We start from the raw sequence: 22,451 nt of genomic DNA on the forward strand, positions 1-22,451 counted from the left end.
TACAGGGTGGAGTAAAGGCCCTCCGCCGTCTGACGGCTACAGGGTGGAGTAAAGGTCCTCCGCCGTCTGACCGCTACAGGGTGGAGTAAAGGTCCTCCGCCGTCTGACGGCTACAGGGTGGAGTAAAGGTCCTCCGCCGTCTGACCGCTACAGGGTGGAGTAAAGGCCCTCCGCCGTCTGACGGCTACAGGGTGGAGTAAAGGCCCTCCGCCGTCTGACGGCTACAGGGTGGAGTAAAGGCCCTCCGCCGTCTGACGGCTACAGGGTGGAGTAAAGGTCCTCCGCCGTCTGACCGCTACAGGGTGGAGTAAAGGCCCTCCGCCGTCTGACGGCTACAGGGTGGAGTAAAGGCCCTCCGCCGTCTGACGGCTACAGGGTGGAGTAAAGGTCCTCCGCCGTCTGACGGCTACAGGGTGGAGTAAAGGTCCTCCGCCGTCTGACGGCTACAGGGTGGAGTAAAGGCCCTCCGCCGTCTGACGGCTACAGGGTGGAGTAAAGGCCCTCCGCCGTCTGACCGCTACAGGGTGGAGTAAAGGCCCTCCGCCGTCTGACGGCTACAGGGTGGAGTAAAGGCCTTCCGCCGTCTGACGGCTACAGGGTGGAGTAAAGGCCCTCCGCCGTCTGACGGCTACAGGGTGGAGTAAAGGCCCTCCGCCGTCTGACGGCTACAGGGTGGAGTAAAGGCCCTCCGCCGTCTGACGGCTACAGGGTGGAGTAAAGGCCCTCCGCCGTCTGACGGCTACAGGGTGGAGTAAAGGCCCTCCGCCGTCTGACGGCTACAGGGTGGAGTAAAGGCCCTCCGCCGTCTGACGGCTACAGGGTGGAGTAAAGGTCCTCCGCCGTCTGACCGCTACAGGGTGGAGTAAAGGTCCTCCGCCGTCTGACGGCTACAGGGTGGAGTAAAGGTCCTCCGCCGTCTGACCGCTACAGGGTGGAGTAAAGGCCCTCCGCCGTCTGACGGCTACAGGGTGGAGTAAAGGCCCTCCGCCGTCTGACGGCTACAGGGTGGAGTAAAGGCCCTCCGCCGTCTGACGGCTACAGGGTGGAGTAAAGGTCCTCCGCTGTCTGACCGCTACAGGGTGGAGTAAAGGCCCTCCGCCGTCTGACGGCTACAGGGTGGAGTAAAGGCCCTCCGCCGTCTGACGGCTACAGGGTGGAGTAAAGGTCCTCCGCCGTCTGACGGCTACAGGGTGGAGTAAAGGTCCTCCGCCGTCTGACGGCTACAGGGTGGAGTAAAGGCCCTCCGCCGTCTGACGGCTACAGGGTGGAGTAAAGGCCCTCCGCCGTCTGACGGCTACAGGGTGGAGTAAAGGCCCTCCGCCGTCTGACGGCTACAGGGTGGAGTAAAGGCCCTCCGCCGTCTGACGGCTACAGGGTGGAGTAAAGGCCCTCCGCCGTCTGACGGCTACAGGGTGGAGTAAAGGCCCTCCGCCGTCTGACGGCTACAGGGTGGAGTAAAGGCCCTCCGCCGTCTGACCGCTACAGGGTGGAGTAAAGGCCCTCCGCCGTCTGACCGCTACAGGGTGGAGTAAAGGCCCTCCGCCGTCTGACCGCTACAGGGTGGAGTAAAGGCCCTCCGCCGTCTGACCGCTACAGGGTGGAGTAAAGGCCCTCCGCCGTCTGACGGCTACAGGGTGGAGTAAAGGCCCTCCGCCGTCTGACGGCTACAGGGTGGAGTAAAGGTCCTCCGCCGTCTGACGACTACAGGGTGGAGTAAAGGTCCTCCGCCGTCTGACGGCTACGTGGTGGAGTAAAGGTCCTCCGCCGTCTGACGGCTACAGGGTGGAGTAAAGGTCCTCCGCCGTCTGACGGCTACAGGGTGGAGTAAAGGTCCTCCGCCGTCTGACGGCAACAGGGTGGAGTAAAGGCCCTCCGCCGTCTGACGGCTACAGGGTGGAGTAAAGGCCCTCCGCCGTCTGACGGCTACAGGGTGGAGTAAAGGCCCTCCGCCGTCTGACCGCTACAGGGTGGAGTAAAGGCCCTCCGCCGTCTGACCGCTACAGGGTGGAGTAAAGGCCCTCCGCCGTCTGACCGCTACAGGGTGGAGTAAAGGGTGGAGTCTCCAGGGGCATGACTCCAGGGAGGGTTTAGAGGACGGGGACGAGGATCCAGTCCTCCATCCTGAGCTGTATGAGGCGACAGTGGGAAGGAAAAACCTCGGTCAGAACCGGATCAGGGTGCGCCACCGTCTGCCTGGACTGTTAGGGAGGACAGGGAAGACAGATCAACATGTACAGCAGCTTTTATCCTGGAAGAAAGAAGAGAAACATGATGATGGAAATACTGTCATGTTTCTACATGAAGGAAAAATGCATCAGGTGACGTCTCCATGGTTACATACCTTAGACTGCCGCTAACTAGAAGAGCACCACCTGGACAGTTGGGTCCCGTTTTCTAACTCCATTGGGGCCAGGGCCGTTTCTATCTCCATCGGGGCCAGGGCCGTTACTAGCTTTGTGGGGGCCCAGGGCCGTTTCTAACTCCGTGGGGGCCCAGGACCGTTTCTAACTCCGTGGGGGCCCAGGACTGTTTCTAGCTTTGTGGGGCCACGTTGAAAACCATGGCCATTTTCAACTTTTTCACATGGTCTGCTGTTTAGAAAGCAAACTAAAATTTGTCAATACAGAGGAATTGCTATTTGAATCAAATCGTCACCCAGAAAATGGTCAAACATTGAACTGAGAGAAAAGCATATAATCCCAGCCCTAGCAAGTAGTTTGTCCATAACAAACAGGTAGAATGAAGATTCTGATCGTTGTAACAGGCTTTACGTGTTCACAAGACACGTGCAATATTGTCAAACAAGCGTGATATACCACCCAAACAAAGAAACACATGAAGAACTATGGGGGGTTCAGACACTACTCCTTTACAAGAAACACTGAGTTCCAGTTTAATATTCTAAGCGGCCCCCAACAAACACTTTCCACGATGACAACCAAAGCCATGTGTGGCAAACTGGTCAATCAACACCCACCTGCCCTGATTGTCTCTCAGCTAGCTAGTAGGGCTGATGAGTTGGGCCCAGCTGGGATGGGTGTAGTATCAGCCAATCCTGGACAGGGGATGGAACAGCCAACCAATCACAGGAATGGAGCGGTGCGGCCAGCCACAGGACTGGATTAAGATAGTCAGCCAATGGTCTGGGGGGGTCTGTCAGTTTTGGATGGAGTAGCTGTGGGGCATAACTTTTGGAATGAGGTCGAAAAGACAGATTGAAGGTTCAGATGAAGCCGTTATTCTGGTTAAGTCATCGTGCTTTACAGGACAGAAACGGTCCAATCAGGAAGCAGCTTCTACAGACGTCTCTGAGGCTGCTGCAGATGAATCACCATCAATAGTGGGAAGAATGACTGATTTGTTTGCAAAGAAATTCATAAAGTCATAACTGAATTAAACCAAGCAACTTCTGGTTCTCTTCTTTAGAGGAGCAACATTATCTAGGGTTCTACGCATTAAAGTTGTCACATAAGCAACACATTCATCAACCTGTGTCGGAGGAAAGCGCGTACGGATGTTTTCTGTCATACTGACACATGGTATTGTAGGAAATACTGATGAAATTTCTTTCTCAAATGTGTTAACACTATCTGACAAACCTCAACTATGAATTTTCGTCTCAGCCATTGTGTAGTCAAGTAATGTAAACTCAAGTTATTAAGAAACGATCAGACACAACAGGGTTATGAGGAAGAACTATTAGTTGATCACTATTGATCACAAATATCAGAACAAGATGAAGAGGAGGATGATGAGTAGGTCTGTAGATTTTTTATGAAAAGCCAATTGAATTTAATATAGAGTTAAAAATCAATGTTTAAACTGTCATGTTCATCATCAACACAATTATTAAAATCCCCCAGTACAATAACTTTGCCAGTATTGAGCACTAAGTCTGAGAGCTATTAGAAGTTAGTCAGGAACTGTGAGGAAGGTCCAGGGGGACGGCAGACTTGTGATATGCCAAGCAGTGAAGCACAGGTTTAAAGTTCAAAAATAGGTTTTTAATATTACGACCCAAAAAAGATAAAAAGTTTAACATAAATTAATAAATCAGGCCAATAAAAGAGGTCAACTTGACAAAACCATCAAAGAACATGTGACAGAAGTAACAATAGCGACAGAAAGAAACCAACTGACCTAACAAGTGACACACAAGGAGAAACTTAAATCGTGGCTGATCAGCCCAAACAAAACAGACAAAGGGGATGACACACAAAAACCTAACTATATGAATAAAAGGAAACCCTAAATTTCCCCTCCCATTTCTGCCACTGGTCTGGTCCAATAAGCTGGCTCCCCCCCGTGGCCACCTGCTGGTTCACAGCCAAGGGACTGGAGCTGCTGGAACTCACAGGGAAAAGAAAACAAAAAAAAAATCTTCCCATCACAACATAAACTAAAATGAGCACTATTTCAGAATAGACTGTGAGGTGGGAACTGAAGCCTCTGACATGTAATCTGACTCCATATAAAAGTTTAACCATAGCTAAACTTCATGATGAGCAGGAAAAGCAGCAGTGTTATTCTGCTGATCCCGGGTCAGAACTTTCTATCAGAACCTTTCACACAAACATAAAAAACGTTTCAACCTACGTAAATATGAAAGTCTGCAGAACATTTCATCAATTTCTTCATCACCTTCCTCATCATCACATTCCTAATCATCACCTTCCTCCCGATGATCACCATGGTGATATCCACCATAGATTACATTATTTTTCAACACACAACTACGTTGAAAACTGTAACGAGGGGAAAGTGTGAACCTGAGAATGTAATGTTTTTCCATCAGGATGGGAGCTTTTTTCTCGCCTTGCCTTCCTGCTTTCAACGTGCTGAAGCTGATCGGTCTGATGTATCTGAGGAGCTGGGCCGTGCTCACCTGCAACGTTCCCCATCAGCAGGTGTTCAGAGCTTCAAGGTCTGAGACATAACACACATGGAAGCGTAGAATTGTAGAATAACAGAAAGATACTTCTTGTAACACTTTGGCTTCATAAACTTATTGTTTGAACTTTTTCATAAATGTTCCAACTTAAATGTTTACTACTTCGTATGATTATTATTAATAGTCCTATTTTTATCCTTGTAATTTTTATCACAGGATTTTTTGTTGTTTGTTGTAAATTTTGTCTGATACACTCTTTGTGCACAGAAGAATATAACACTAACTTTAAGAGTAACTAATCCTGTTAGAATTTTATTTGGACATTTATTCACAAGAGTTAATGTACAGCTTCTTCTCTGACCAGCTTCATCATCCAGATACTGTAAAACCTTCTGCAACATACTTAGTAGACGTTGGATGGAAACTACACTGCTCCAAAAAATACAGGGAACACTAAAGTAATACGTTGTAGATCTGAATGAATGGAATACTTTTATTAAATACTAGTAGTAGTACTAGTGTGTGTGGCCTCCGCGTGCCTGTATGACCTCCCTACAACGCCTGGGCATGCTCCTGATGAGGCGGTGGATGTTCTCCTGAGGGATCTCCTCCCAGACCTGGACTAAAGCATCCGCCAACTCCTGGACAGTCTGTGGTGCAACTTGGCGTTGGTGGATGGAGCGAGACATGATGTCCCAGATGTGCTCAGCTGGATCCAGGTCTGGGGAACGGGCGGGCCGGTCCATAACATCAATGCCTTGGTGTTGCAGGAACTGCTGACACACTCCAGCCACATGAGGTCTAGCATTGTCTTGCATTAGGAGGAACCCAGGGCCGACCGCACCAGCATATGGTCCCACAAGGGGTCTGAGGATCTCATCTCGGTACCTAATGGCAGTCAGGCTACCTCTGGCGAGCACATGGAGGGCTGTGCGGCCCTCCAAAGAAATGCCCCCCCACACCATTACTGACCCACTGCCAAACCGGTCCTGCTGGAGGATGTTGCAGGCAGCAGAACGTTCTCCACGCCGTCTCCAGACTCTGTCACGTCTGTCACATGTGCTCAGTGTGAACCTGCTTCCATCTGTGAAGAGCTCAGGGCGCCAGTGGAGAATTTACCAATCTTGGTGTTTCTCTGGCAAACGCCAAACGTCCTGCATGGTGTTGGGCTGGAAGCACAACCCCCACCTGTGGACGTCGGGCCCTCATGCCACCTTCATGGAGTCTGTTTCTGACTGTTGGAGCAGACACATGCACATTTGTGTCCTGCTGGAGCTCATTCTGCAGGGCTCTGGCAGTGCTCCTCCTGTTCCTCCTTGCACAAAGAAGGAGGTAGCGGTCCTGCTGCTGGGTTGTTTCCCTCCCACGGCCTCCTCCACGTCTCCTGATGTACTGGCCTGTCTCCTGGTAGCGCCTCCATGCTCTGGACACTACGCTGACAGACACAGCAAACCTTCTTGCCACAACTGGCATTGATGTGCCATCCTGGATGAGCTGCACTACCTGAGCCACTTGTGTGGGTTGTAGACTCCGTCTCATGCTACCACTAGAGTGAAAGCACCTCCAGCATTCAGACCAAAACATCAGCCAGAAAGCATCAGAACTGAGAAGTGGTCTGTGGTCTCCACCTGCAGAACCACTCCTTTATTGGGTGTGTCTTGCCAGTTGCCTATAATTTCCACCTGTTGTCTATTCCATTTGTTTTTATTTTTTAAGCAGTGAATTTTTAACAAGTTTACTTGTTTATTTATTTAAGTTAAGACCCTTGGTTGTGAAGAAAAGCAATTTGATCAATAAGTTCAGGTTTTTGATCTCAGGATCACCAATCCCAACCATTTCTGAGAAGCTGGTGAAGAGCCATGGGAAGAACTTTGACAGCAGCCTGAGAGATACAGCCTCCATTAAGAACACTTTCAAGGACCTAGAGGGTTGTTTGAAATCCATACATGGGACAAGACTACCAAGAAAATCTAAGGCATGGATATACAAGCATGGAATCCCCCCTCGGATACAGGTGCCACTGCTCCTCTATGAGTTCACAATCTCCACTATTATAGACCTGGAGAAGAGAATCAGCTGCTGCCTGAGGAGATGGTTGGGCCTACCACAGAGCTTAAGTAACATCGCCCTCTATGGAAACACCTGCAAGCTGTCACAATGTGTCACGCACAAGAGTGGTGTTGCAGCTCCGGGAATCTAAAGACCCAAAAGTCTCAGGGGCAGGGGTTGTAGTTAAGATGGGCAGGAAGAGCAGTGGTTGCACTGGAATATGCAGGATCCTGGAATCTTAGTGGGGACTGTGGCCAAAAGAAAAGCTGAGCTAAGAGCCTTTCCAGTCCTCCCCTACGACAGAGTAGAGAAGCAAAGACAACTGGTCCAGAATGAAGTGAAGGAGAAGAGAGGCAGTGGGGATGAAACGGCAAGGTGCTTGGACTACATGAGAACAAGTTGTGGATAATGTGGAACAACTACTGGCAGGCAGCGCCACACTGCATCAAAGTTCTTTGTCCAGGCTGTCTATTATTTTCTTTACAGACCATCAAATCTGCACTGCTGGGGTTTGGCAAATGAACCGTTATGCCTTTTTCCAGGGGAAGGGGAGCCTAAAACATCAACTGAGCTGCTGCCCAAAAGCTCTGGGTGAAGGGAGAAACCGCTGGCGTCATGACCAAGTGCTACAGACCACAGCAGACAGCATCAGAGGCATTATTGCCACCTGCTGAATGTCCAAACCAAGGAAGCACACCATCAAATTCATTAGAGTTGAGAGAAGCATGTAAACAAACATCAAGACTTCTCAAAACTGCACAGGACTGGCAGCTGACAGTGGACTAGGCAGCCAACTTAAGTTATCCCAGCATGTTTCTAAGACTACCTTCAGACTTGAGACCATTTTGGTGTTGGAGGCAACAAGGAATGTTGTCATGCTGGAGCTCACTGTGCCATGGGAAAAGAGAATGGAGGAGACCTTTGAGCAGAAGAGGGACAAGTACCAGGATGTAGTTAATGACCACCACAGGTTAAGACGAGTGCTTACCTGTGGAAGTTGAATGCAGAGACTCTGAGGACAGTCCCTTTGCTGGGTCTATACTGTACTCAACATCACAGGGAAAAGGAGGAAGAAGCCATGTCTATCATCACAAAGACAGCAGAAAAGGCCTCCAGGTGGCTCTGGATGAAGAGAGATGATCCGTGGGTAAGCTACCAGGGCACATGCTGAGGCCTGATAAAGCTTGGCAGGGTGAGGGAGGGTTTCTGATGTTCGAGAGACCCGAAACACCAAGTGATCTCAGGATACATCACCTATGATGTGCCCTGGCCTTACATCATAAGATGTATCATTACACCAGTAAATTGTTTGGTTGGTATTTCTGTAGGTATTAATTGAAAGAGGTAAAACTATCTCGGTAAAATGTTCATGATTATGTTTATAGCCACCACTAAGAGAAGTTATCTTTCATCCTGACAAACCTTTTATCCTTCTGCCTGCTCTGTTTCCTACTTTGAGCCCCTGAAAGCTTCCTTTTCTGTTTGTCCATCTTTTTCTCCAGAAGACTCAAATAAAAACAATCAATCTCCAGTGTCTGCTCCCTCAAACGTGTTTTCAGGGCCCCCTAGAGCACTGGAGAAGACAAAGTGGGAGGTGGCCCCCCTTCATAGCATGTCCCTGATATTGATGATCATATGATTTACACATGCACAAACGCTGTTATTTCCAGAAAATACATACTACTAATTTTCCCCCATCACTTTGGAGCTCCCTGGTGCACTGCCCCTATGCCCCAATAAATGATGCAAAAGAAGCTGGGCTGAGGGTGCAACCTTGTCGAATGCCTCTTTGCTGCAGCAAAGTATTCGTAAGACTACTGTTAACGATATTTTTATCCTGGCGGTGGAGCGGTGGTATAGGTTTTTCAAAAGTGAAATTACTGAGTTATTAAAGCCAAATTAGGTATAAACATTCCTAGTGAACAGTTGATTTCTAGTATTTTATTCATATGATCCATTGTATATAGGTTCGGTCTTACATTATCCCGAGCTAGCTGTTTTTGAGAAAAGCCATTGTTGCCATCTGTCTGGAATTTTATTGTCAAGTCTTACATAAAGTTTACAGTCAAAGTTTAAGATAGATCTTAGTCAGTATAGACTATATGTAAGAGATAATGCCCTTTGCTTTGTGTCGGACGGTTCACGCCTCCACAAAGTCCATTTATTTCTGACACCTCAGAGGGCTTTTACCATGGTCACTCACAAAGGAAATAATGTAGGATCAAGTACTCATGTTATTTTTATTGTTAAAATCCTGTTTTTAACAAGGAGCGGCTGGGCGAACCATTTAATATTGTTGATAAAAAAAAAAAAGTTCCGTCTAATTTCTTTGAATCAATCAATCATTTTGATTGATTGATTGATTAAAAGAAATTAGCTTTGCATGCTTTGTATAATTTCGGTGAGCCTTGTTTAATTTTGCTTATTAATTTCTTCATTTAGATGTGAATTTGCAATAACATATAAACCTGGTTTTGCATCCTATCTGCTGGGTTTGGGGATAAGATTGTGATCCTTGATTGGCCAGAACATGACACCTGTGCAGAACTGTGAAGTGAAGAAACACATATAACCCTAAAAGTTTGTAAAAACCCAACAGCCGAGGCTTCCCAATGAAGAGCCCCTCCAGATGACTGCTTCTTCTCCTTACCATGTTGCTAACATATTACCATTTTGCTCTGCTAGCAAATGAACACAGTTACAATCTCTTGTTTGATTGTCCCAAATTGAAATCTTGTACAGAAAATACATTTTAGCAAACAACATTTTCCTTAAGTTATGACTCACTAAAAAACAAAGCAAGCACAAGACTACGATCAGAGCATCTGTACCAAAAGATTCCATTCTAGATTGCACTGTCTGATGGCAGCAGATTGTAGTGGCTCGGACTTGTCATCTTGATTTTTTTAAAAAGTACAAACTCTTCTCACATAGACATTACCTCAAATTAGGCTTTTTTTTTCTAAGGATTTCATGCCGGTTCGGAGGGTGTGCTGCAAAGGGAGATTTTTCTGCATATTTTTGGCTCTCTCAAGACGCATTATAATGAGTCTACATGGCAATGAAAACTAATTAAACTCTCCAAAATCAGGATTATCAGCAAAACAACACATAAAATCTGAATGGAGTTGAAAAGAAAGAGATGAGGATGCAGAGTAGGAATGAGGAAAAGGAGAAAACAATGGAGATTTAAACCATTTTCTTCCAACTGTCATGACGGGTGAGATTGCTAGCTAACAAAACGGACGAGCTGGAGATGCTAACAAGGTCTCAGAAAGAATACAGAGAGTGCAGTATTATGTGTTTCACCGAGACATGGCTGCATGAACACATCCCTGACTGTAATGTGTCTGTACCGGGCTTTAAAACGGTCCGTGCAGACCGCAGTAGACAACACAGCGGAAAGCTAAAGGGTGGTGGAATTGCAGTGCTGGTTAACCAGCGTTGGTGTCATCCTGGACATGTTACTGTCAAGGAGAAGATATGCACAAGGGACATGGAACTGTTAGCTGTGAGCTTCCGTCCATATTATTTACCCAGAGAGTTTACCTGTGTTATTCTGGTAGCGGTTTATATAATACCTGGTACCGCACCAGACACAGCCTGTGACGTCATCAGCTCCGTCGTTGCTCGGCTACAAACACAGCATCCAAACTCATTCATGGCGATCTCCGGAGACTTCAACAACATCTCCCTCTCTGCAACTCTACCAACATTCCAGCAGTTTGTCAGCTGCTCCACCAGAGAAAATAAGATGTTGGACTTATTTTATGCAAATATGAATAATGGATCCAGTTGTTCTGCCCTGCCTCCTTTAGGAAGATCTGACCATAATCTGGTTCTTCTCACCTCCACCTACAAGCCCATCGTTCAGCAGCAACCAGTCATCACAAAGACTATCAAAATCTGGTCTGCTGAAGCTGAAGATGCTCTTAGAGGAGGCTTTGAGGCTACAGACTGGAACGTCCTCTGTGAACCTCATGGAGACGACATCAACGCCATGACTGAGTGTGTGACAGATTACATAAACTTCTGTGTGGACAGCATCGTCCCAACAAGAACAGTGAGGTGCTTCCCCAATAACAAACCCTTGATCACCAGTGACCTGAAAAAGCTGCTGAACATCAAAAAGAAAGCCTTCAGGGATGGAGACAGGGAGTTATTGAGGGCAACACAAAAACAACTTAAAACACAAACTAAGAAGTGCAAGGAGGACTACAGGAAGAAGTTAGAAAGTCAGCTCCAGCAGAATAACCTGAGGGATGTGTGGTCTGGAATGAAGAAGATCACCGGCTTCAAGTTAAAGGGGGACCAGCCTGATGGAGGTCTGGACAGAGCTAATGAGCTGAACATATTCTTCAACAGGTTCAGTTCACCCCCTACCTCCAGCCCAACAGACCACACACCCTCTATAAGCCCACTGCTTTCCTGTCACGCCTCCAATCTGTCACCCTGCAGCTGTCATGGACCAGAACACAGCTTCATCTCCCTCCACATCAGGACATCCTGAGACCTCCACCTTGTTTGTCTCCTGCAATCAGGTTAAGAAGCAACTTGAGAAACTGAACCAGAACAAGGCTGCAGGTCCAGATGGTGTCAGTCCCAGAGTTCTCAAGACCTGCTCAAAACAACTATGTCCGATTCTCCAGCACCTTTTCAACACCAGTCTGAGACAAAATAGAGTCCCAGTGCTGTGGAAAACCTCCTGCCTTGTTCCAGTGCCTAAAAAAACACAACCAGCTGAACCAAGTGACTACAGACCAGTTGCCCTGACATCTCACATCCTGAAAGTCCTGGAGAGACTCTTACTGGCTCACCGCAACAAGCAAGTAAACACCTTTCAGGACCCATTCCAGTTTGCATATCGTAATGGACTTGGGGTTGAAGATGCCATCATATACCTGCTCCAGAGAGCACACTCTCATCTGGACCATTCAGGCAGCACTCTGAGGGTCATGATGGATGGATTTTCTTGCATTTGGATGCCTTCAGTGGAGAGCGCTTGAAAATCCAATGCTCTCCACTCAAAGGCATCCAAACTGCAAGACGTCCAAATTTTAGATTTGAAAATCTTACTAACCTCCCACCAGTATTCCTCGAGTTTCTTGCAGGGTCAGTGTCGTGCACTGTCAGGTCATCAGTGTCTTCATCAGCTGTCAGGATTTCCTTCCTCAGTTGTGATCAATAAAGATTCTTTTGCCATTCAGGTGTATTTTATTTTTCTTACATGAGGTGGATAACCTGTTATTTGGTTGTGTAGGAGAGTAAGGCAACTATGGACCTCTGATGAGCCTGTGGGGGTGCTTTCAGTCCCACTGACCTCTTGTATTTCTAGATCAGTGTCCATGGATTTGATAATCTTCTCCAGGAACCCATGTTACCCTTTATCCCTTCAGGGATTCAGAAAGTTCTTAAGTTGTTTTTTTCCTGGAGTGCGCCACTTAATCCGGAAGTTTGGACTGAATATGTTGTTGCTTATGCTCCGTAAGCACATCTTTCACACAGGCGTTGCAGTCTTTGACCACGCCTCTCGGTGTACTTCAGTCCCAGTCTCAGAGTTTTGGGTTAACTTCGTCTTTAAAGTTCCCCGGCTCCTTGTTCAAGGTTTGTTTAAATATTTCACAGACACAACTTTCTTTGTGTCCTTTGGTCCTGCCTTTATTTCAGTATGGATTGTGTTAATGCTAGCATGTAGCATGCTTGTGTCCATAAGCTTGTTAGCTTCCCCCGTTTACTGGTGAAACTTGTAACAAGAGTTTTGAAGGCTTTGGGAATTCAGAATAATATATACTTGTGTTTGTTCAGTAGCTTAAATTCCAACATCCTTAAGTAAATGCCCCCCATCCCCCCCAAGGTGAATCTGTCCATCAGTTCAGTCAAGATGAATCTGATTTGAAACCAAAGATGAGAATAGATTAGTGACCATTTTCAGCTAGAGGAAATGAGAACCTCTTTTAACCCTTGTGGCGGGGATGTCAACGGTTGTGATAAATCTATGTTTTTCTTTGAACACAGGACAGCTGATCTTATCCAAGACTACATACAGAGGCTTGCTGGCACATCTCCTTCTACAGAGGTCCAGTCAGCAGCTGATTAGCAGATTGGCCTCTTCTACGTATCCCACCTTAATCACTCTGTTTTACAACTAAGCCCAGACAACCTGATGGGCAATAAAGAGTCATTTTATGTCAGGAAGGAGGGTTTCCCAGAAATCAGACTGACAAAGTGTCCTGCTCCAGAAACACTCAGGTCTTTGTGACCTTATGCTTAGGAATTTTTCATGTGAGGCCTTCTACCATGAGTAACAGAAAAATGCATGTGTTTAACATAATCGTACAAAATAACACGTAATATTCACATATAACAAACTAAATCAATATACATAGGATATGGTATGAAATTTCTACATCAAGGCCACAACAACAGCAGCTTGTTCAGCCGAGCAGAACTCTACTCGAGGAGCTCTGAGATGTATCAAGTGACGAGGTGGGCATGGTAAACTTGGAAAATCATAAAGCAGAAATATATATATAAAAGCATATACAACACGTGGCATTAAAAGACATGCATACTGCCCCAAGAATACCACCACCCTGCCACAGATGACTGTTCTCGTTAAGTAAACAGGCCAATTGTTCATTGCAAATAAACACACAAACACTACAAGAAAACCTCAAGTCTGATCCAACGCAAAGTTCTGGAAAATTAGATCTGAATTAATGTTTTTATTGGACACCACTTGATCAAGATTAAGCAGTTTATGCAGATTTTGTTTTTATGTTTTTTTCTTGAATATGTACATGTATGTGAGCATGTTTTAAAAGTGTAGCTCCTAGTCTGCAATGCTCACCTGAATGTTTGTAATCATTATCAGAACACAAGTTACCCGATGTATGAAATGTCACCCTGTTAAATGATTCATTACATTTAACTGAACTATATCTCTAAAAGTACCCAAACATGACTTTTTAGTGTCTGTTACATGTAAGAACTAAAACCAAAGAGTAATTTTTAGGGGTGGGAAAATTTAATTGAAATATTGAATATCAGGATTTTTTGCTTCACAATTTTAAAACAATTTTTTTTGTTAAAAAATAGATTTTTTTTTTTTTTAAATAAATAAAAATAATTCATTATAAATTTTTGTCATTTTTATTGTTTTTATTGATCTTTAAACTTGTCTTCTTGGGCATTATAGCAGCAGAAAGATGGTGATGAAGTTTTGTTCTTTTTTTTGTTTTTTAATCTACAAAAATTAGCAATATCAAAGAATTGTGAGAATCTCAATTTAAATAGAATGGGTACCAAAAAAATCGGAAATGAATCGAATCGGGACAAATGCATGTCGTCACAGCCCTATTAATTTTAACTCTTTTTTTGTGTTAAATCTGCTATTCCAGATCAAATAATTTCTACCTGGCCATGCTTCTCTTCATGCTGTTTCTCTGTATGCTGCCCACCATCTTCGCTATAGTGAAATACAAACCATCTCAGCACTGTGGGCCATTCAGGTAAGTATTCTGGAATTACTGGGATTTTCAGCCTCTTTTGGAGGCACCTCATTTATTCACTTCACTTTACTATATTCTTTTTCTTAAACTGCTGGTGTATGCCCAATGTGGGCCCTGGGCCATTGCCCATGATGCCCATTGGATAATCCAACCTTGGCTAGGAGACACAGCAAACCTTGTTGCCACAAGGTGGGCATTGATGTGTCGTCCTGTACGAAGTGCCTGAGCAACGTCTGTGTATGTTGCAGACACTGCCTCATGCTGCCTCTAGTGGTGATGATACTGTCAAAATGCGGATGTGACCAAAAATTAGCAAAAAAGGATGGAGGCAAATTCCTTTATAGGGGCCTTCTTTCTATTAGCCTTGTATTGCCACCTGTTGTCTGTTCCATTTGCAAAACACAAGGTGAAATGGATTCACAATCAGTGTTACTTCCTAACTGGACAGATTAATTTATGCTACAAGTGCCACCCACTTTGAAAAACATGCTAAAGATTGTGTACTCTTTCATTCTTCTCTTTTTTTACTGATATTTGGCCAATTTATTCAAGAAATGGGCAGAAATAATAATTTTAAGAAATAATTTATCATGATATCTATGTTCCTTAAAAAGAGAACCACCTCTGACAGAGAGGTGGAAAAGGGACCGAACATTCAGATAGAGAGAGAAAGGACTGGAAAACTTATCTGGAATACACATCTGCTGAAAATGCACTTCAATATAAACGAGTATATCTAACTGGATCACAGAAGAAGGTAACATGTCAAATAAGAAAACCAAGGAATCTACCAAAATGATGAAAAAAGCTAATTAAAAAATCTTGAATGTACATCAGTATCTAAATGATCTGCAATAGTTAGAATAAAACTGCTAAAACATGTAAAATGTGTATTTCAGTGGTCAAGAGAAGATTTATGACATCATCTCAGAGACGGTTTCCAGTGATTTCCCCCTCTGGTTCAGTAAAGTGATGAGCTATGTCACCAGTCCGGTGGTGGTCCTGCCAGCTCTGCTGCTGCTGTTGTAAGACTGACGATGCACACATTCAGGGATATGGCCACCACATCTCCAGCCTGACTTTTCATATGTGTGTTTCAGTATGCTGATTTACTATCTTCAGGCTATCGCCAGATCTCTGAAGTTTACCAACAACCAGCTGAGGATGCAACTTCAAACGGCAAGTATTAGTAGAGACAGTCACAAGCATCAGCATGAACAAAACTTAAACAAAAAACATAAAAAGAAAAGTTCTTCATTTAAAGCCAAAAGTCAGATTTCTTCATTTCATGTTTCAGTTTAGGGGTTGTTTTAAGTTTTCAAGAAAATCTTCCAGATGGCTCATCGCTAGTCTTCAGCCGACACTGCTGCATGATTCACATATTAAACTTCATGTTGTGTGTTGTGCAGTGGTTAGCTCCGGTGCCTCACAGAAGGTTGCAGGTTTAAGCCTTGGGAAGTTGCATGGCTGACCATGCAAACACATGCCTGTTAGGGTCACTTTAAATTCTCTTGAGGAATGTTTGTGAGTAAGAGATGTTGTTTGTCTCTCTGTGAATGGACTGGTGACCTGGCCAGATGGACCAGCCTCTTGCCTGCTGACTGCTGGGATAGACTCCAGCCCCACAACCCCCATCCATAAGCATTTAAAATGAACATGCCACATACACAATTTATTAAACTTTCTGAATGTTCAACACATTAGTTGACACTCACCTGCCTCTAGGCACAAAACAGTCAAAATGATTGAAAAAACAAACTCAGTATAGTTTACATTATGTAAAAGGGTTTATATTATGCACATTTCAGTCTAATTCATTTTAATATGCAGGTCCACAAAAACGTGCTCCCTCTGGGGACTCCATTGTTCTGCTGGGGGACTTCAATGCTCACGTGGGCAATGACAGTGAGACCTGGAGGGGAGTGATTGGGAGGCATGGTCCCCCCCCTCTGAACCCAAATGGTGTTTTGTTATTGGACTTCTGTGCTCGTCATGGATTGTCCATAACGAACACCATGTTCCAGCATAAGAGTGTCCATATGTACACCTGGCATCAGGATTCCCTGGGCCGCAGTTCCATGATCGATTTTGTAGTCGTATCGTCGGACCTGCGGCCACATGCCTTGGACACTCGGGTGAAGAGGGGGGCGGAGCTTCAACTGATCACCACCTGGTGGTGAGTTGGCTCAGATGGTGGGGGAGGAAGCCGGTCAGAGCTGGCAGGCCCAAACGTGTTGTGAGGGTCTGCTGGGAACGTCTGGCTGAGTCCCCTGTCAGAGCAAGCTTCAACTCTTCAGGGAGGCCATAAAGAACAACTTCTGGACAGCTTTGAGGTGACTCTTGTCCACCATCCGGTGGCTCAAGAGGGGGAAGCAGTGCTCTGTCAATACTGTGTGGATAAGAACTGCCTGGAGTTTCTGTGGCTCTGGATGCTGTGGGGCTGTCCTGGCTGACACCCCTCTGCAGCATCCCATAGACATCGGGAACAGTGGTCTCGATTGGCAGACTGGGGTGGTGGTCCACTTTTTCAAGAAGAGGGACCGGAGGGTGTGCTCCAACTACAGGGGGATCACACTCCTCAGCCTCCCTGGAAAGGTCTATTTGGGGGTTCTGGAGAGGAGGGTCCGCCGGATAGTTGAATCTCGGATTGAGAGATACCCTCTTTGGGGTCCTGGAGGGGGCATGGGAGTTTGCCCAACCACTCTACATATGCTTTGTGGACCTGGAGAAGGCGTTCAACGGTATCCCCTAGGACCTCCTGTAGGTGGTACCCCAGGAGTATGGGTACCAGTTTTCCAGTCCGTGTATTACAGCTTGGTTCACATTATTGCCGGTAGTAAGTTAGATTTGTTTCCGGTGAGGGTTGGACTCCGCCAAGGCTGCCCTTTATCACCGATTCTGGTCATAACTAATATGGACAGAATTTCTAGGCGCAGCCGAGGTGTTGAGGGGATCCGGCTTGGTGGCCTCAGGATTGGGTCCCTGCTTTTTGCAGATGACGTGGTCCTGTTGGCTTCATCTGGTCGTGATCTCCAGCTCTTACTTGAGCGATTTGCGGCCGAGTGTGAAGCGGCTGGGATGAGAATCAGCACCTCCAAATCTGAGACCATGGTCCTCAGCCGGAATAGGGTGGATTGCCCTCTCCGGGTCGGGAGTCAGGTCCTGCCTCAAGTGGAGGAGTTTAAATATCTCGGGGTCTTGTTCACGAGTGAGGGAAGGATGGAGCGTGAGATCGACAGACGGATCGGTGCGGCGTCTGCAGAAATGCGGATTCTGCGCCGGTCTGTCGTGGTGAAGAAGGAGCTGAGCCAGAAGGCGAAGCTCTCGATTTACCAGTCGATCTACGTTCCTACCCTCACCTATGGTCATGAGCTGTGGGTCGTGACCGAAAGAAGGAGATCTCGTATACAGACGGATGAATTGAGTTTCCTCCGCAGGGTGGCCGGGCTCTCCCTTAGAGATAGGGTGAGGAGCTCGGTCATCCGGGAGGAGATCAGAGTAGAGCCGCTGCTCCTCCGCATCGAGAGGAACCAGTCGAGGTGGCTCGGGCATCTGGTCGGGATGCCTCCTGGACCTCCCTGGTGAGGTGTTCCAGGCACGTCCCTCTGGGAGGAGACCTCGGGGAAGACCCAGGACACGCTGGAGGGATTATATCTCTCGGCTGGCCTGGGAACGCCTCGGGATCCCCCCCGCAGAGTTGGCAAATATGGCTATAAAACACATGCAGGCCAACCAGAAATGGAAGGTCTGAGCTGATCTGTTAAACAAACCAAAATGGATGAACACACTTACCCACAGCTTGCGGCTCCACATGCGCACATAGCCCTGCTTGACAATGTCATTAAAGTTGGTGGCCATCTTGGGTGGGTGGTCAACACACTGGCCACAGCTACACTCTCAAAAATAGAGGTACAAGATAAGGACATTTCTTTACCTATCGGTACATTTTAAAGAAATGTTCTCTCAAAAGTACAATACTGGTCTTTAAGAGACCAGAAGCACACCTTCAGAGTAGGAAAAAGGGTTCAAAGTGACATAAAGTACAAATTTGTACCATTTTAATCATAAGGGTACCTGCAGCATTGAAAAATGTTTGTCGTGACAAAAACTATTGTTAGAAGCAGTGCTTTAAGTGGGCTGGTATGCAGCGGTACACAGTACCGGCACTTTTAAATTCTATCCTTTTTCGTACCGGGACTATTTTTTACAGCGTATAGTGCACACTGGGACTTTTACCAGCTTTTCTTCAGCAATCAGTATACTCCCCTACGACTTCACCACATATTACAACTGATATTTGATGAGTTTATTTTTTAAAAATTTAAAAAGTCGCCTCAAAAGAAATGTATTGTTAAGACCGGTTTAGAAGCACAACACTTGCTGTAGCCCACAATGTCAGTGTTTTGAGTTTTTGAAGATTATTTCTAGATTAAAGATAAGATAATATTGCTAAGTTGCATGGACCAGGTCTGATGCTGTGAAAAACATAAAAAACATAACTTGATAAGGTGAGGTTGAACTTGATAAGGTACAAAAATAGACTAGAACTGAAGGGTACAGAAATGTCTCTCAAAAGAGTACACCCCCAGCGACAAGCATTTGTACCTTTTTAAGTACAAGCTGGTACCTCTATTTTTGAGTGTGTATGGAGATCATCCAGATAGTTTTTCCCTCCTTTCTCTCCAGATTTCAGCTTCTTTTTCTTTTCCTCTGTTTGAGTTGGCAAATGTGGCTGGGGGAGGGAAGTCTGGGCTTTCCCAGTTAGGCTGCAGCTCCCTTGACCTGACCCCGCATAAAGCTGTAAAAAAAAAAGGATGGATGGATTGGTTCAGGAAGGCAGGAAATAATCAAAGATTTTTTACAAACCCCTCTATTCATTTTATGTTGATCCTCTCAGATCTGCCAGAAACAAACACAAGAGAATGCTCCACCCTAAGCCCCGCCTTCCCCTGCTGTGGGCCGCACCTGATTGGTCAACTGTTTGGAGTAGCTGTCGGGTGCGCACACATCATCTTCTACTTAGAAACACAGGCAGAAATATGAAACAAATCAAAGTAGTTACTCTGGAAATAATGTCAACACCAGTCATACAGCCGTACATGTTCGATCCCGGATCGGACCCCAACGACGAGCGTGAGCAACTCATCTACCGCAGCAACAAAAGCAGCAGAACAGATCTGTTTGGTAAATACTTGCTTTCCATATCTAGTCTGAAATAACGTTGTTTGCCATTTTCCACCCTCCCTGTATCATCGTAAATGTTCCTGTTAATAGGTGTGGTAAATGTCGCACAGTGCCATCTACATCTATTGTTCTACGTCGCATACCACCGGGATGTTTGTATCCTGGTCGTTATGTTGGTTGTCATGGTTTTACTTCCAGCTTGTGTCTCAGGATGGGAAACGCGGTCCTTGATTGTCGGAACAGACCCTCATTTCAGCAGAAGCCTGGTAGCAAATCGCTGTCATGCTGAACCTTGTTGATCCAGCAGTCTGCAGTGAAGTGCCGGTCTCACATAAAAACGTTGTCACAACGCTGTAGCGGCTCCCAAAATAAACTCCATCCATTTCTTTCTAGTCATAGTTTCATCTGGAAATATGAACAAATGTGTCTTTCCCTCACAGCCAACATGTTAGAGCTGAAAAGATCCGGCGTCCAGCATAGTTTTAGCCTCATCTCACACTGAGCAGTAAAGGTGGGCGTGGCTTTTCCAGTGTCATGGAAACTAATTATTTCCTTTTTTTCTGAATCATATGGTTTTTACTTTCCATCCTTCAACTAATGACAACCTGGTGGCGCTGTCAAATAATCTGAAAAAGTTCTGTAATAATTCACAGTCTGAAAAAGGTTCATCCACCCTGTTATGATAACCCTTCGATGAATTTCAAACTGGTCTCATTTATAAACCTTTCTAAAACTTTAATTTTCCTTTGTGTTTTATCAGGAACGGACCGAGGACAAGAAAAAGGTTTTCCAGCTGGCTGCAGGTATTGGTCTTTTGTTTGTATTCAACTGAAGATGGGAGGGGTCGCATGGCTGTGTTCACACACTGGGGACAAGGGGTACCCTCATCTAAACATAAGCGGAGGTATTTTCAAAAAGTCAGCTTCTATTATTGAAAAAAGGGATGTTACATGAAGAGGCAAGCAACTCCCAAATGTCAAAAAACAACAACTTATTTCAGTTTCCAGACACTGTTTACATGTGAAGAGTGGACACCAACAAATTAAAAACCTGCCAGTATTAAATCTGTTCATGTGCATAAAGCTTCAGAAACATGGAGACAGGAAGAAGGAGGATTTGTGGTTTGAAATCAGGGGAAATTAAACACAATTAAATGAAAAATACTTTATCTCAGAGGAAATTTTCATAGTTAAAGTTGGTATTTATTTGTTTGATGTACTGATTAAACCAACAATAATAATTAATTATTAGAAGCAGATATTGTAGAGAGGGTGATGACTGCTTGCAGGATGACCTTTAGTAGGGCCAGGGGATCAATTCATCCTTTTCAACACCAGCGTTTGGAGGAACAAAAAAAATTTAAAAACCCTAACCTATAAATGGTTTTGCAGTGTTTTGCAGAATGCCTGACAGTCAGTCTTATCTAAATTTGAAACTAATTTCTTTGACTGTTCTTCTGTTCCTCTTCCTCGTACCGAATTATTACTACAGCATAAAAATCTTCAAGGCTTTATGAGTGGAAAATGCATCAACCATTACTGTTACTGGTGTAATGAAAACCCACACAGATTCATGCTGGGGTTATTTCTCTGTGGGCAACCGCCCCTCCTGGATACAGGAGAAGCTTGTCCCTGGATTGTGTACTGACTGTCACTGACTGCCATCAAGGCAAGGCATAAAGAACCTAAAGCGTGCACCTTATCTCATACACCTGCTGCAGGTATATGTGTGCTGATAAAATGTGTAAAATGCCAAAAGCTCAACAATATTGCAAGGAGGAAAGTGCAGGGCCTCACACCTGTCCCCATAAGGATGTAACGTTTGTGGTGGGGAATTAGTAGCCAAATTTGACACAGCAATTAGGTAAATGGCGTCAGTGCTACATCCAGAGGAGCATCTAAAATACAATGGACTGTACCCTTTTCCGTCTGATTACGGTGTAGACTGCATGTCTAAGCATGAACAGAATGAATTTCTTTTTTATTCCTACCTTGTTCTGTCCAGCATCGTAGTAGACAGAACGGCAGTCTGTGTGCCATATAGCCAGACCATGCCAGACATGATATATATGGCTACCCTTAATAATCTGAATATTTTTAATATTTTTATTTTAATCATCAGTCCTGATAAGGCAATGCTGAACCTGGCAGGGGAGGGGAAGGTAGGAAGAGAGAAAAAAAGAAAGAAAAGAGAAAAGAAAGATGCAGAATTAAAGTGTGAAGGGAAAATTTATCTAGGCTGCCAAAATCACAGCACACACACACACACATACACACACACACACACACACACACACACACACACACTGCTGCAGTACTATGAACAACAAGATACCTAATATTGAATAATAATCATATGTAAGAACACAAGTAAACATACCTGCAGGGAACCCGACAACACAAAAATATCAGAAACATTCAGTAGAAAGCAGATGTAAAAAGAAGCACTTTGTAGGCATGCAGTGTGAATGTGCACATGTGATCATGTGGCAACGGTGAACCGTCTGTTTGTAAGGGGACCACAGCCAGGCCCCAAAGAGTCGGGAAGGAGCCTGAGCTCCCCAGGGCCTGGCAAGCCCATAAAGCAGAGAGCCCAAGCCAGCCAAAGCAGAGAGAGCGGTCGCGCCACCAATCCCAGAGCAGAGGAGGCCCCAGGACCAGAGCCCCAAGGTATGACAGGGCAGGGGCACAGAGTAGCACAGGGTGATGGAGAGCTGCTGCCAGGTGCCGAAGTGCGGGCTGCACAGAGAGCCAGCACCCCACAGGCCCGAAGGACAACTATTCCCTGCTGGCAGAGCCCCGACCAGGACAAAGCGG

General features: G+C 45.6%; 1 protein-coding gene across 1 annotated transcript in view; it reads left to right on the plus strand.

Annotated features, from left to right (window-relative positions):
- tmc3 (transmembrane channel like 3) overlaps positions 1–22,451 on the plus strand; it is a gene marked incomplete at its 5' end in the record, with an annotated part of 184,826 nt that overhangs the window by 143,125 nt on the left and 19,250 nt on the right. Inside the window, 5 exons of the mRNA XM_079245545.1 lie at positions 4,796–4,924; positions 14,341–14,451; positions 15,351–15,476; positions 15,552–15,630; positions 20,396–20,438. Coding sequence (XP_079101671.1) covers positions 4,796–4,924; positions 14,341–14,451; positions 15,351–15,476; positions 15,552–15,630; positions 20,396–20,438 — 488 coding nt within the window. The remainder of the gene's footprint in view (positions 1–4,795; positions 4,925–14,340; positions 14,452–15,350; positions 15,477–15,551; positions 15,631–20,395; positions 20,439–22,451) is intronic.

Source organism: Telmatherina bonti (assembly GCF_933228915.1).
Source record: "Telmatherina bonti genome assembly, chromosome: 1".
Lineage (NCBI taxonomy): Eukaryota > Metazoa > Chordata > Actinopteri > Atheriniformes > Telmatherinidae > Telmatherina > Telmatherina bonti.